The 15514-nt window shown below is 48.2% G+C and overlaps 1 protein-coding gene across 6 annotated transcripts in view; it reads left to right on the top strand.

The window, feature by feature from the left end:
• Positions 1–15514, top strand: part of SCN5A (sodium voltage-gated channel alpha subunit 5) — a 93968-nt gene that overhangs the window by 70562 nt on the left and 7892 nt on the right. For all 6 annotated transcript variants that reach the window (XM_087870105.1, XM_087870103.1, XM_045798219.2 and 3 more), the window contains 6 exons: positions 5471–5644; positions 8635–8757; positions 10744–11025; positions 13230–13283; positions 13802–13939; positions 14562–14666. In XM_087870105.1, the coding sequence (XP_087726231.1) occupies positions 5471–5644; positions 8635–8757; positions 10744–11025; positions 13230–13283; positions 13802–13939; positions 14562–14666 (876 nt within the window). The remainder of the gene's footprint in view (positions 1–5470; positions 5645–8634; positions 8758–10743; positions 11026–13229; positions 13284–13801; positions 13940–14561; positions 14667–15514) is intronic.

Here is a 15514-nt window from a genome sequence, read left to right as displayed (position 1 = left end):
TTGTGTTCCCTCTCTCACTGGCTGTCTCTCTGTCACATAAATAAATAAAATCTTAAAAAAAAAACAAAAACAAAACAAAAAACACCTCACCTATGCCCTCAAATGACAAACCAAAACAGTCACTCAGAAACATTAAAAGTAAAATAATAAGATATATCAGGCAAATGTAATTGCAACAAAAAAGAGTGTTTTTGTTTGTTAATATTAAACAAGGTTGAATTCAGTGTAAGAAATGTGAGAAAACAAAGTGGGTCCAAGCTATAATAAAAATAAAGCTTTTGGAGCGCCTGGGTAGCTCAGTGGATTCAATGTCTGCCTTCAGCTCAGGTCATGATCCCAGGGTCCTGCAATCAAGCCCCACATCTGGCTCTCTGCTCAGCAGCGAGTCTACTTCTCCCTCTCACTTTCCCTCTGTGCTCACACTCTCTCTCTCAAATAAATAAATTTTAAAATAAAACTATTATGAATATATTTTTGCTTAGGATTGCATAGCACTTATATTAAACAAAAACTATCAGGGAAAAAAAAAAACAAGAAAAAAACGGCAATGATGCAATACTACAGGGAGATTTTACCACACTTCTATTAGTTCCTGACAAATCACATAGAAAGAACAAGACTATGAGAGACCTAAAATATATATATAGTTAACAAATTTGATCTAGCCTATTAATAATAATTAATAATTTCTAGACTAGAAAACAATAACATTTAAACAGCACCCTGTTGTAAGCATTTTACAAAGATTAATTCATTTGATTCTCACAATAACCCTAAGAGATAAATACTGTTATTAAGCCTATTTTACAGATAAAGAAACTGCTAGATATAGCAAAAATAGAAAGATTAAAAACCAACAACAAAAAATGTCTTTGCAAGTGTGAAAGTCATTCTTAAACTGAAACAAACAGAAAATAGTTTGGTGGTAGGTTCATGGGTGCTCATTATATTAATAAGTAAGCAAATAAATAAAATACAAAGGCTACTCGAGGACCAAAGATGACAACGTGTTGTAAGTTAAAGATTATGATTCAACCAATTCTGTCCACTTGAGATCTAGAAAAACAAAAGAAAATTAGAGGTAGAGAAAAAAAAACTGGCTGGGGGGATAAAAAAAAACTAGAAAATAATAATATTGAGAATACTGCTTATAGGATGCAGCCAAAGCTGTAATAAGAGGAAAACAGACAGGGGCGTCTAGGTGGCTTAGTCAGTTAAGCATCCCACTCTTGATCTCAGCTCAAGTCTTGATCTCAGGGTTGGGAAGTCAAGTCCCATGTTGGGTTCCAAACTGGACATGGAGCCTACTTAAAAAAAAAAAAAAAGGAAAATTCATCGACTTAAACACTTTTATTATTAAATAGAAATAATGTAAATTAATTAGTTATTATCTAACTCAAGAAATTACAAATGTAGCAACACAATATTCTTAAGGACAACAAGAAAATAATTAACAAAATTAAAAAAAAGATTAATGAATTAAAAATAATAAAACTTCAATGAAATTCCAAAGCTGATTTTTGAAAAATTGAAACAATAAAATAGACAAACCAGTAGCTAATCTGATCTCTCACATCTCCAAGGATGGGTTCTTTTGCATTCCCAAGAAAGAAAATAATTCTAATCCTGTTTAAAATGTTCTAGTGTATGAAGAAAGATGGAAAGTCTACACATCCTTTTTATGCAAGCTAAATAATGCTGATTTTTAAAACCTCAAGTATACCAACAGGAAAACCAAGATTAGTTTTCATACTCCATACTTATGAAGTGTTGCAAAAATCCTGAAATGCATGCAAATAAGAACGAGCAACATGTTTTAAAAACTAAATAAGTCATATTCAGGCATATTATTCTAAAATGGCAGAATGGTGCCATACTAGGAAATCTATGTATATGAATAGGACAGAGATGAAAAAACATAACAGTTACCTCAATGAATGCCTGATTTTTAAAACTCTGATAAGAATAGATATAAAATATATTTCCTTAATTTAGTGAAAAATTTATTCTCAAATTAACTTCTAGTATCATCATTAGCAGTAAAGCACTAGAAATATTTTCATGAAAGGAGTAAGAAAAGGATGATTTAACTACTTTTTAGCTGTTGTTCCATTATTGAATAATAATCTTGAAATACTAGCCAATGCAATTAATCAAGAAAAGTAAACATATAAAATAAAAATTGGAAAAGAAAAGAATTGAAGTTAATACAGTCAAGTATAAAATCAGTTAAGATAGTAGAAATAAATAGAACTGTAGCATTACTTATAGATAATGATTGCTAGAAAATTTTTAAAACCTATTAAAAATATGTGGCCAGTTATAAAATAAATACCCACAGAATTGTTGCTGTGGTTGTTTTATACTAACAGAAGCCATTTAGTCATAAGTAACATTTCTAGAATAGTCCTTATTTGCCAGACATTGTAAGCACAAAATAACTGGGAATAAATATGACATGAGATGTGTAAGAGGTACATGAAGAAAACTCTAAAACTTTGCTAAACACTGTAAAAGAAGACAGACAAATAAATATACTAAAAATATACTCTGGTCTCAGGTAGGAAGACTCCATATTAGATCCAATGCAGTTAATAAATTCAGTGCAATAGCAATAAATCTGCAACATGTTTAAAGGGAATTTGACAAAACATTGCTAAATTTTATTTTGAAAATTACTAAAAATGGCCAGGAAAATTCATCTGATACTAATTCAGGAATAGAGAGCAGTAAAAGCACACAGAGAGGTCCAATAGACTTAAGCAAATATAGAAATATAGTTTAGATGATAAAGTTGACTTCTAATCTATGGATTTGAAGTGGATTCTTTAATAAAGTATTGTAATGGTGACAAGCTACTCTGGAAAAAAATATTAAAATGGATATTTGCTCTTTAACAAAATATATTGGATTTTTAAAATTGTAATATAAAATAATGAATCCAGAAAGTTCAAAAGAAAAAAAGAAGAGAAGAAGCGTCATTTTTCCCCCAGCCTTAGACTAGGTAACGGCTTTCTTAACATGACACTGAATGTTTTACTAGGTGAAAATGATAATAAGTGATATAATTATATTAAATGATATAATAATAAGTGAAAATAAAGAGTGGAACTTCAGTATGGTAAACAAAAGTAAAACAAGATTTTTTATAGGTTGAATTTATTTATTTTGTTTTCTTTTTCAAGTTTTTATTTAAATTCCCGCTAGTTAACATATAGTGTAATATTTCAGGAGTAGAGTTTAGTGATTTATCACTTACATACAACATCCAGTGCTCGTCCCAAGTGCCCTCCTTCATACCCATCACCCGTTTAGCCCATCCCCTCCCCACCTCCCTCCATCAACCCTCAGTTAGTTCTCTATAGTTAAGAGTCTGTTTCCTGGTTTGCCTCTGTTCTTTTCCCCTATGTTCATCTGTTTTGTTTCTTAAATTCCACAAATGAGTAAAATCATACAGTATTTGTCTTTCTCTGACCAACTTATTTCACTTACCGTAATACACTCTAGCTCCACCCACGTCCTTGCAAATGGCAAGATTTCATTTTTGATGGCTGAGTAATACTCCATTGCATGCTTACCACATCCTCTTTATCCAGTCATCAGTCGATGGAAAAAGTAAACAAGATTTAAAGGCACACAACTAGGATGAAGTGTATAAAATGAAGAGTTAACGTCTCTGAATAAACCAGGTAATCGAGTAAAAAAAAAAAAAGACAAAGAAGATACACAGGCAGTTCTCAAGAGGAACACTGCAAATATCGAAGGAAATTATGTCAGCATTACTAGTAATAAAATAAAATGTAACAAAATACAACTTTCACTCCTTTGGCTGGGAAAAGTGACAAAGGAGAGACCCCACCACAGTCAGGGGAGTGGTGAGGAAAAAGCCAACTTCGTGCACTGTGGAGGGACTGTCTGTTGGTGTCCCCTGCCGGAAATCTTGTTCCCAGTACGTACCAAAGTACACCTTTGACCTGGCACCCCGATTCTAGAAATTCATCCTGAACAGATAATCAGACACATTGTGCACTGCGGTGTTGTTTCTACTAGTGATAAATTGGAAACAACTGCAATGTTCATTAATAGGCTTTCATTAATTTTGGCTAAATACACAAGAGTATATGCAAATAATAAAATATTGTGCAGCCTTTTAAAAGACTGCTAGATACTGCATGTGTTCACATTATAAAAGAGATAAACACTCAAAAGATTGCTTAGTGGAAAAGAAATTTAAAAGCAAAATATACAGTCTTAGGAAATCGTGTACTCACACACACACACACATAGTGTCAAAAAGAATCTTCACCTACATGTTAGCAGTGGTTACAATGTCATGAAATCGAAGGTGCATTCTGTTCTTTTTTATAATTTCTGCAATATTTAATTTTTTGTGGGAAGCATACATTTTTATATCAGGAAAAGAAACCCTACTTTTTGTCTTGAACAACTCCCAGAGTCCATTTTAGGACCTGAATTATCCTGCCGTGCTGTCTACACTGACTGGATTAGCCACACGTATGCCTGGACAGTGCACATCGGGGCTGACGGCACTGGCCACCCGGGCCCCTGTGGCTTGCGCGGGCCCCACAGGCTGCCAGGGAGGCCCATGGTGACAGGCAGAGGCGACTCCCCCAGGCCCCCGGTGACGTGTTCAGTTGCCTAGCCGGGGAGCCTCCAAGCACACTGTGGGCGGGGAGAGGCGGCTTGAGAGGCCCAGGTACAGATCAGGACAGGAGGTGCAAGAGGGCACCTGGGACCAGGCAGAGTTCCTCCGTTGGCTCAGGAATTCAGCTTGAGGCAGAAACGAAGAGGTGGAGGAAGACCCCTTCCAGCATCTTAGAACCTCTTGCCTCCTGGATTCTGAGGGTTGCAGGAGCTTTGCGTTTTCAAACTTCTTACTGACCAACTGCCTTCACTAGCATTTACTGGAGGTTTTGCTTTAGATCGACGCTCCCTGGTTTTTGTGTGTTTCCAGAAACACATTGTAAAGGGGGACTTTTAGTGATTGCTATCATTGGACACCAGTTTTGTTTCTTATGAAAAGTAGGTAATGCATCAGGCAAATAGAGTAAAAGCACAGTGGAGTGAGAACAACAAAAAGAGGGCTGGCGGGGCTTCCGGCAGAAGGCCCTGGCTGCGTCTGCGCGCACTCCCCGTGTTAACACGGTGGACCAGCAAGTTTTAGAAAGCTCTTAAAGATTCACTAGCTCGGAACGGAGCCTCACTCTTCGGGGTGAAGCGTTCTCTCTGCACACTGTGTTCGTTGTCCACGTACTGCGTGAGATCATTTCATGAGCCAGGAGAGCGTGCTGTTCTAGTGCAGGGTGACCTCAGAGGGGCCCCTCCACCACAGGCCTCACCTCTGCGCCCGCCCTCCTGGGCAGCGCCTCCTGTCAGAGATGAAGTCTTGCGAGGGGTGGATGGGCCATGGTCGGGACATCGTGTCCCCCTTGTCCGGCCTGATCCGTAGGCCTTCGAGGACATCTACCTGGAGGAGCGGAAGACCATCAAGGTTCTGCTCGAGTATGCCGACAAGATGTTCACCTATGTCTTTGTGCTGGAGATGCTGCTCAAGTGGGTGGCCTACGGCTTTAAGAAGTACTTCACCAACGCCTGGTGCTGGCTGGACTTCCTCATCGTGGATGTGAGTGTGGCCCAGAAGGGAGGAGGGGCGGGGAGATCCGTTGCCAGGGCAGGAAGGAGCCGAAGCAGAGGGACGGAAGGACAGAACGACAGGGCGGGTGGGAGGCAGCAGGCTGAGGGGACGGCACTCAGCTGGGCCAAAGGGCAGGCAGAGGGGAAGGAGGCCGCAGTCTCGGGTCACGGGAGAGCCCCAGGCCCTGCCCGTAAGGTTCCCAGTCTGGGAGGGAATAGGAGCTTGGGTCTGGCCATCAGAACCCCAATTTTGGGAGACAGAGGAGACTTCTGGGGAGACTAGGCTCACTACAGGGCAGACTGAGGAGCAGTCCAGGCTCGTGCCCCCACTCACACCACCCGACGGGATGGCCAGAAGTCAGGGAGTGGACTAGCCTGCATCACGCACTCACCACACTGGTCGTGACGTGTCTGTCAGGCCCACTAGACAGGCGGCCGGTTAAGAGCCTCTGGGTCCACACATGGTAGGAGGCTGGCTGTACAGGGGAGAGAGAGAGCAAAGGCCAGAGGGGCAGGGTTGGTGAAGGGATTCTGGGCAGGCAGGGGGGGATCCTCCGGGCTCAGGGAGAAGGTACTACCTGGGGAGGATGGGAGAGGGGTGCAGTCAGCTGTGAGAAGGCAGAAAGCCGTGGACACTGACTAAGGGGCTCTGGGTTGCTGCCTAGACAATTGGGCTTCCCTGCCTGTCCAGGGAGGGTCTAGGACAGGAGGTGGCATGTCCTCTGAGCACCCAGTTGGCAGATAGAGTGGGAGGCCTCTGGCCCACAGCCACCCAGGCCCCAGGACACTGCTGGGTGCCAAGCAGGGTGAGCACAGAGTCCCACGGGGTTCCTGAGCACAGTTGAGTGGGAGAATAACTGGGGCGGGGGGGGGTGAGACCAGAGTGTGGAGCAGCCTTGGATCTGCACTCCCTGAGGCAGAGGAAGCAGGCAGCGATGAAGGGCTCAGGTGAGGGCTCACCGTCTAGTTGTGGAGGGTCCTGCAGAAGAGAACATGGGTCAGCGTCTGCAGACCGGGAAGGGCTTTCCAGATGGCACCCGTGGCTTCCGGGCTTGGCCTCAGGCTCTACTCACCAGCAAGGGCTGTCCTTTCTGTGGTTGCACAAGAGCCTCGGGCCTCTGTTCATCCCCACATCCCACTCAGAGGCAGGGGGTGGGGGGCTCAGCCCGGGTGGGAGGTCAGTCCCTGGGTGGCCATGGCAGGAAAGGCTCTTTGGGCTAGAGCATGTGTGGGGACACAGATCCAGGTCCTTGGGCCTCTGGTTCAGGCCTCTTTCTATCACCCCCAGTGACTGAGAGTCTGCTAATGTTGGGGTGAGGGGTGCTAGGGTGGCAGAGAGAGAGGGAGGGAGGTCTAGCTGCCATTACAGCCCGGAGTCCTCAGAGCCTCCCTGAGAGGAAGGAGAGGACCCAGGAGGCCTTCTGCCCTGGGGCTGTGGGAGGGCCTGGGATCCTGGCAGCTCTGCCCTGAGGCCCCTCACCCAGCTATTCCTGCAGCTTCCTGGGAAGTTGAGCCTGCTGAGTGACTCTCCTCAGGGAAGGCAGGAGGGGGTTTGCAAAGACTCCTGGGGAAGCCCACCACCCTGCCACCTGGAGGAACTGAGAGCTGAGGCCAGGCAAAGGGGACCATTAGTGCTTCCCGTCCAGTCCCAGAACTGGAGAATTTGTCTGTGGAGAAAGAAACTGAGGCTCACAGCAGAGAGGGGCCTTGCCCGAGGTCGAGGAGAAGGCAGTGGAAGCTGGAATCCAGCTTTCCTGATGTTGGCCATGCTGCCCCCCAGCCCACCCCCTCACTTCATGGGAAAGTTGGTCTTCAGGCCTCAGAATCTGGAGAAGGATATTTCCAGGATCAATTCCTGCATCTTTTTTCAATAAATACTATTGAGTATGTACTATTGTAGGTGCTGGGATCTCAGGGAACAGAATAGACTAAAACCTCTGCGTGCATGGAGGAAGGCAACTGCACACAATAAACGTACTCAATAAGCCAACTGTATACTCTGTTAGAAGGTGTTGTGTACCAGGGAGAAATAAGATAGGGAGAGCGAAAGGGGATTAGGAGGGTCAGGACCCCAGCAGGGGGGAAGGCACAGATTACAACTTTAAATAGGCAGACCTGGGTGGGCTCACTGAGATGACATTGGAGCAAATGTGAAGGAAGTTGAGGTTAGCCAGGCAGACATCTGCAGAACCTTCCACGCAGGGGTTGGAACAGCAGTGCAAAGGTCCTGTGGTGGGAACGTGCCTGGCATACTTGAGGAGCTGCAAGGAGGCCGGAGTGGCTGGAGCAGAGGGAGTGGGGAAGGAAAGTGCAGGAGATGAGGCCAAGCTGCAAGGGGCAAGAGGGGACACTGCCTTGGAAAACCATGGGCTTTTATTTAGAACGAAGTGGGAAGGCGTTGCAACACTGAGCCAAAGAGTGACACGGAGTGACTCCTGTTACTGGAGGAGCACAGGGGTTCAGGGGTGGGGCACACGTGGAGGCCAGCAGAAGAGTCAGGAGGCCGTGGCGGCCGTCCAGGGGAGAGAGGACGGTGGCCTGGCCAGGGTGGTGGCAGTGGCAGTGGTGAGAAATATTTGGACTTCGGATGTATTTTGAAGGCAGAGCCAACAGGAAATCCTGCCGGGCTGGATGTAGGGTGTGAGAGACGGAGAGGAGGCATGGGTGACGCCAAGGCTTGTGGCCTGAGCAGCTGGAAGGATGGAGCCACCATCAGCTGAGATGAAGGGCTCTGGGCAGGGCAGGTGTACAAGCTTTGAAAGCACAGGCCACTAGGGTGAACTGCTGGGAACTAGGTGGGCAGACTGGCCAGACCTGGTTGCTGGGCCACAGACTCTGCCCGTGCCTCCCCTCTTTGAGATGTCTGATGTCGCGACGTCTGGCTCTCTCACACCAGCCCTGCTTTAGGTGGGCCAGGAGCCCTTCCTCCTGTCTCTAGAGCTGTCCCTATGGTGCTCACTCCCACCTTACCTCCCACAGGTCTCCCTAATCAGCCTGGTAGCCAACACCCTGGGCTTTGCCGAGATGGGCCCCATCAAGTCACTGCGGACGTTGCGTGCCCTCCGACCCCTGCGAGCCCTGTCACGATTTGAGGGCATGAGGGTAAGGGAAGTGACTGCCTTCCTGCCAGGGCAGTAGGGGGTGGCTTCACTGAGACAACCCCAGGTCCACTTGCTGACTGAGCGGCCCAGCCTAGAGCTGGGACTGTGGCCCCCAGCCTGGTAGGAGCAAGGTGCAAAATCTCCAGGAGAGGTGCCGCTGGGCTCGCAGGCACCCAGAGGGTGGAGAGCTGTGAGAGCCCTCCCCCTAGGCCTGTCACCTCCTGCCCCATGGGCCGGGGAGCCCCTCTGCTTCTGCTCGGGGTGGGGGCCATCTGTGCGTGCGCTCGGCCTCCTTCCTTGGTCTGCGAAGGGCAGTGGGGCTGTGCCTGTGAAGGTGAAGGGAGCAAGGAGGGAGCCGCTGTATACTCACATCACGCAGCAGTTGGCATCTGCTTAGCAAACTCTCTTGCTCTGATTTGTAAGTGCAGAGCCCTATACATTTTTCAAGCCATCAAATTTTACCAAAGAATATGTGCATACAAGGCAACTGTAAAAGCCCCACCAAGGCGCCTGGGTGGCTCAGTCGGTTAAGTGTCTGCCTTCAGCTCAGGTCATGATCCCGGGTCTTGCGATCGAGTCCCAGTATTGGCCTCCTTGCTCAGCGGGGAGCCTGCTTCTCCCTCTGCCTCTGCTGCTGGCCCTGCTTGTGTGCGCTGGTGTGCGCACGCTCCCTCTCTGTAAAATAAATAAATAAAATGATTTTAAAAAATTAAATAAGTCAAAGCCCTATCAAGAAAAACATTACCCCATAATATATAGCAAGACAACAAACACATACGTGCACGTGTGCATGTGTGCTTCGTGCTTTTTTGCAAAACATGCACAGTTTTGCTGTGGTTTTAGCAGCCACGCCTATGTCTCTCGTTGACCCAGCAGGCACCATCCCACGGTCCCCATTTTGTTGATGGTTTCCAACTTTGCCCACACCCCCAAGAGAGAAACAAGTCGCTTATTCCTGGTGGGAAAGCATTCACAAGTGAATCATCCTACCTAAGTTAAATGTCTCTTGGGATTAAGGGCATCTGATTCCAGAGGGACGTGGGGGAGATGCGAGTGGCCAGGAAGGCCTCTGTTGGGGCTGTCAGCCACGGGGCCAGCCAAGGACAAACCTGGGTGTTGGGTTTCCCACCCTGTCCATCATGCCTGCTGGGGACTAGGGACCCCTCCTGCCCTGCATGTGTCAGCATCACCCTTCCCAGCACCACACGACCCCACACCAGCCTCACTTGCAGTCTGTGTGGCAAACACCTTCCTGACTCCTGGATGGCTGGACACTTGGCCCTCAGGGGAGTAGAATGTGCCATATGCGTTTGCCAAGGAAGCCTCTCCGGGGTGCTATGAGTTTCGATGATGAGAACACTGCCAGGGCTCCACGGGGTCCGAGAGCCACTCCCGGGGAGGGCACAGGGAGCACCCACACTGCACCCCCTGCCCTCCCAGCTCAGCTCTCACCATTGGAGGGCTACCAGACCACCCACCAGACAAGCTGCGTGGAGGTCCCCTGGGCACCCTTTAGGGAGAACACCCATCCTTCCTAGTAGCAGCAACCCCAAAATAAACCAGAAACTTAGCTCAGAGAATGTGTCTCCAGAGGCCCTTTCCCATCATATTGCTGGCATCCTTAGCTGGAGATACCCTGTTGGAAATTAAGTTTGAAGGTCATGAATTCAAGGAAGGACCGGAAGGGAAAGGCAGATGTTCCTGAGTTGCAGCAGACATTAGCGTGCAAAACAACAAAAAAAGTGTGTGTGTGTTCTCTCCCCTCCCCCCACCGATTCCCCATCATTTCTCCTTTTACTCCCCATCAGGGCTTCCAGCCGGGAGTGGCCCTTCCTCAGGGACAGAAAGTGTTCACACCCCCTCCTGAGCAGGGACCTGCAGGCAAAGAGTTCGGTGAGGGTAGGCAGGGAGTGGGGTAGGCCGGTCTTGAAAAGGGCATATGCTCTGGGCACCCCAAGGAACGGAGCCTCTTCTCTGTCCACTTGAGGTTGTGGTGAATGCCCTGGTGGGTGCCATCCCGTCCATCATGAATGTCCTCCTCGTCTGCCTCATCTTCTGGCTCATCTTCAGCATCATGGGTGTGAACCTATTTGCGGGGAAGTTTGGGCGGTGCATCAACCAGACTGAGGGAGACCTGCCTTTGAACTACACCATAGTGAACAACAAAAGCGACTGTGAGTCTTTCAACGTGACTGGCGAATTGTACTGGACCAAGGTGAAAGTCAACTTTGACAACGTGGGGGCCGGGTACCTGGCCCTTCTGCAGGTGGTAAGTCCTGGAGAGGAGGGACCTCCTTTCTCCCACTGGCTCTCCAGCAACAGGCAACTTCACCCACAGTATGGGTGGGAGGGGGGACAGTTGGGCCACCCTGGGTCCTCACAGTAGGGTCACACTGCCTAAAGGCTAAGGATTCTCTAGAGACTTCTTGGCTCCTTGGGAAGTCCCTGGATTTTCCATTCTAGAACAGATGCCACATCGCCAAGATGTATGGCATGGGGGTTCAGCACTGAGGCAAACCCAGCTCCCCGGCCAGTGGTCAGGTTGACAGCCTCACCCTGAGTTTGGCGGTGTGATGACACAGGTTAAAAATCAAAGACCAGAGACACACAGAAACTGAACTATTAGCCACACTGTGGCCCCAGCCTTCTGTTATAAAAAGTAGTAGCACTTTCTGTGTTGTTTCCAAAATGCGAGATGTGGGATGTTGAAACACACATGACCTTACCCAGTCCTTCCAAAGATTCCATTGATTTGTGAGGATGGAGGCTTCAGTGAGCATGATACATGGCATAAAATTAAGCTACAAGTAGCCTTGACAGCAGACATGCAGACAGAGTCGTAACACAGAGAACCACAACTTGTTTTCACTTGCAACCCCAGGCTTAAGCCCAGAGACCTGTCTCTAGTCCCCAAAGCAGGGGAACACTCAGTGGGCTCTCATCTGAAAACTTAGTGCACATCTACTCTCCTTCAGCCCTCCCTTCAATCACAGGGGCAGCTTTCTCCAAAGACTCCCCTGAAATACCTCCTAGGGAACAAGATTAGAGCCAAACCCAGAGAGCCTTCTGTCCCTGGGACTTCCCTCTAAATGTCAGAACTTGGAAGGAAAGGCCATTCCGACAGAACGACACAGTGGCTGGAAAAGGAGTCACAAGCATCTCGTCACCTTGGGTGCTCTCCAGCAGTTTCCAAAGCATGCCCAGCCGTCTCTGCACCGGGCAGGGCTTCCTGGCATGGGGAGCTGAAGTAGCTTGTCTGCTCTGGAGCCGCCTCAGTTTCCCCATCTGCCCTGCCTGTGTCAGAAGAGCTCTCAGACATGAAAGTTTGTGTGGACAATTGTACCCTGAAAGAAGGCTCAGGGAAGGTTTGGCTTTTGCCAAGGACTCAAGTGAGACCCCCTGGACAGTCGGCCTCACCACCAAGCACGTCTCTCGGGCAGCCCCACCAGAGCTCTGTGGCATTCGGCCTCCTCCTCTAATGCCTTGGGGTGGCGGGCTGGAGCAGGCTTGTGTGGGCTCATGGGAGCTGATTGTTGCCTTTTCAGATATTTTGCAAGCCGTGATTAAAAATCAGATTTTATAAACTTATAATTCACTAAGTGGTATTGAAACAAAGTCATGGGGTGCCTGGCCAGCTCAGTCAGAGGAGCATGCCATTATTGATCTCAGGATTATGGTTCGAGCCCCACGTTGGGTGTAGAGATTACTTAAAAAAGATAAAAAATTTTTTAAAAATCAAAATTCACCATTACCATCTATTATCATGTACGCTCTTGAGGTTATTTGTATGTGCTATATCCGTACAGCGGAAATACTGTGATGCTCCACTCCTGTGTCTCCTCCCGTCTGTGTTCAGTAACAGCCTTGTTGGTACCTTGAAATTGGCCACGGGAGGAGTGTTTACCCTGAGAAATTGGCAAACACAACAATCGGGGCTTTGTTTTCTTCTGGAAAACCGTTTTTTAGCCATTTACCAACACACCACTGGCAAAAGGAACCCCTTAAGGACGAAGGGAAGTTGGGATGTTTCAGGGCCGTCCTGAGAGGCCATGAGCAGAAGCCATGGGCTTCTCTGAGCTGCATGACAAAGGGGACCAGGTCAGTACTGGGATCCACCTCTCTGTCCCTGACACCCGCTGTAGGACTGCATCGTTTTAGAATCTGGAATGAAGGTGGATCTGAAAGCAGACCTCCTTCAGTCCTCCTCTGTCTCCTGGCCAACATCGAGAAGCTTCTTACCCCACTCCATGGCCTCCTTAGGGTGTGTGTGCAGCTGGCCTCCCCTCCACCTCCGGCCCTGAACAAGAAGGCTTTTCCCTGACCACCCCGCGGTGTGGACACAGCCGAAGGGGCGGGACAGGATGCCTCCTTCTCAGGGAAGGCTGTTTCCTGGCCTCCTCTGTGCGGATAGGAGCCCCTGGTAGCTCAATAGATGCAAGTTAAATGATTCTTACTCCTGTCTTTTCCTTCCAGGCAACATTTAAAGGCTGGATGGACATTATGTATGCAGCTGTGGACTCCAGGGGGGTAGGTAACCATACTGACCTCTCCCACCAAGTCAGGCATCTGAGGCTCCAGGACACTTGGCCACGAGGGCATCAGCTCTCGTGAGCAAAAGCTCACCCCATAAAGGCCGGATGTCCCGTGTCAGCCTACAGTGGAGCCTCCCTGGTAGACCCAGGCCTGGCCCTGGGGCAAAGTTGCGTGGTATCCCAAGGAGCCCCAAATCCTCAAATATCTTTCAAATTAACTTCACTGTAATTTACTTGAATCTTAGTCTTATCCCAGAAAAGACCAGACCGGGTGGAAGCAACAGAGAGGCAAATCAAGTTTCTTCGTTATCCTTGTACCCACCAATCACAATGTCAGCCCCAAGCTGCCACTCTCCTGAACCCTGTTCCCGCCCGTTCTGGCCCCGCTCTGCACGCACCTGCACACTCAGACACACAGCCCTGTGCTGGTGACCTCCCTCCGACACACGCTCTCGCCCAGCCAGCCCTGCACCGTTCCTACTTGCCTGACCCCATGTCTGGTCTCCCCCTCAGTACGAAGAGCAGCCCCAGTGGGAATACAACCTCTACATGTACATCTACTTCGTCATTTTCATCATCTTTGGATCTTTCTTCACCCTGAATCTTTTCATCGGTGTCATCATCGACAACTTCAACCAACAGAAGAAAAAGATGCGTAGAGCACCTGCTTCCCGCGGGCCGGCAGGGCAGGGCTGGGTACCAGGGGACTGAGGAGCCATTCGGGCCCCTGGCTCCATTTTGCCTTCCTGCTGGGGACGGTCCTACTGGAGTGGGTGGGAGAGGGGAGTGTCCATGATGTAACAGGCCCAGTCTGTATGAGTGGAAGGAGGGGCCCCATGCCTGCCCTAGTTGACCTAACCCGTGAGGCTCCTGAAAGGAGCTGGACTGAGGGTTGGGACTACTCACCTGGTCCACAATCAAGACGGTGGCCCAGGGTCTCTCCAGAGCTCCATCAGTCGGGCCATGATTGAGTGGCAGGCAAACCAACTACGCAGAGGGAATCCCCAGCGTGGCTGAGCTGGGTAGGGGATGGGGACTGAATTTGCACCTCACAAAGCCAGAGAGACCTCAAGGTGAAGGGAGACAGGGACCTTGCAAAAGCAGATTTGGGGAAGACTCTCTGGTGCAGGATAGGGACATACTTCTCTCCACTAGGAGAGGAAGTGAGGAGGAGGCTGGCCAAGGCACCCTCATCAAGGAGGCAAGATCCCTATGCTCCCCATGCCGGAGCCCCTGAGAACCTAAAATGAGTCTGGTGTCTGTCTCTCTGCACTTAGGGGGCCAGGACATCTTCATGACAGAGGAGCAGAAGAAGTACTACAATGCCATGAAGAAGCTGGGCTCCAAGAAGCCCCAGAAGCCCATCCCGAGGCCCCTGGTAAGCCAGCTACCGATTCAGCAAGAGTGGAAGGATGTGCTGGGGGGGCCTGGGAAGGGCCTGAGAAGGCCACACTCCAGGACCACTGAATTTTCCAATGAAAGCCTAAGTGAGCTTGCCCAAACTGCCCACTCAGAATTGTCTGTTTCCTTAATAATAATAATTCTTAAATATGTGCTTTTCAAATTCATTAATCAATAGGGTTTTTATAGGATGATATCACTGGAAGCAGTTTTACATTATAGAAAATAGAAATTTGCAAAGTTTGGGAAAATTGCTCCAAGAATGTATTAAGGAAAATAACACATGTTTTGACATCTTGTTTATCCTTTCTTTATGGTACCACAAACAGTTTGCCAATGTCAGGAGTGGGGTTTGAACCCAAAAGGCTAGAAAAAGTACCAAGAAGTCCACAAAGAAAACTTAATATGCATTTGATCCATTCAAAGAGAATGAGGAAGGGTTAAAAATAGGGCTGTGAAAAATAGATACTCTTTAAAATATGATATACAATATTTTCATATGAGCATTTTCATTTTGGCATTTTTAATCTGATAGTATTTAATGTAGAAGAATGAAAGAACATAAAACTGCTCCTAAAATTTAATTCCAAAAAAAATCATTGAGCCCAGCCCAGAGCCCTTGGTCAGTGCAGGGAAGGAGGAGCACTGTCACGCACCTGACCACAAAAAGAGACCTCAGACTCCTGGAGTAAGTGAGGAAGACATGGCCGGCTGTTCCAACCAGGAGTGCTCCCTCCCACAGGAGTCCCTCTCCTCTGAGTGCGCCCTCCCCCCCTGCCAGAGTGCAGCCTTTCCCAGCGAGAGCAGGGCAGCCTGTGCAGGCTT

This window comes from Ursus americanus, chromosome 20 (genome assembly GCF_024610735.1).
Source record: "Ursus americanus isolate L20-20 chromosome 20, mUrsAme1.1.p, whole genome shotgun sequence".
Lineage (NCBI taxonomy): Eukaryota > Metazoa > Chordata > Mammalia > Carnivora > Ursidae > Ursus > Ursus americanus.
The sequence above is the reverse complement of the archived record's forward strand: the minus strand, read 5'-3'. Positions and strand labels throughout refer to the sequence as shown.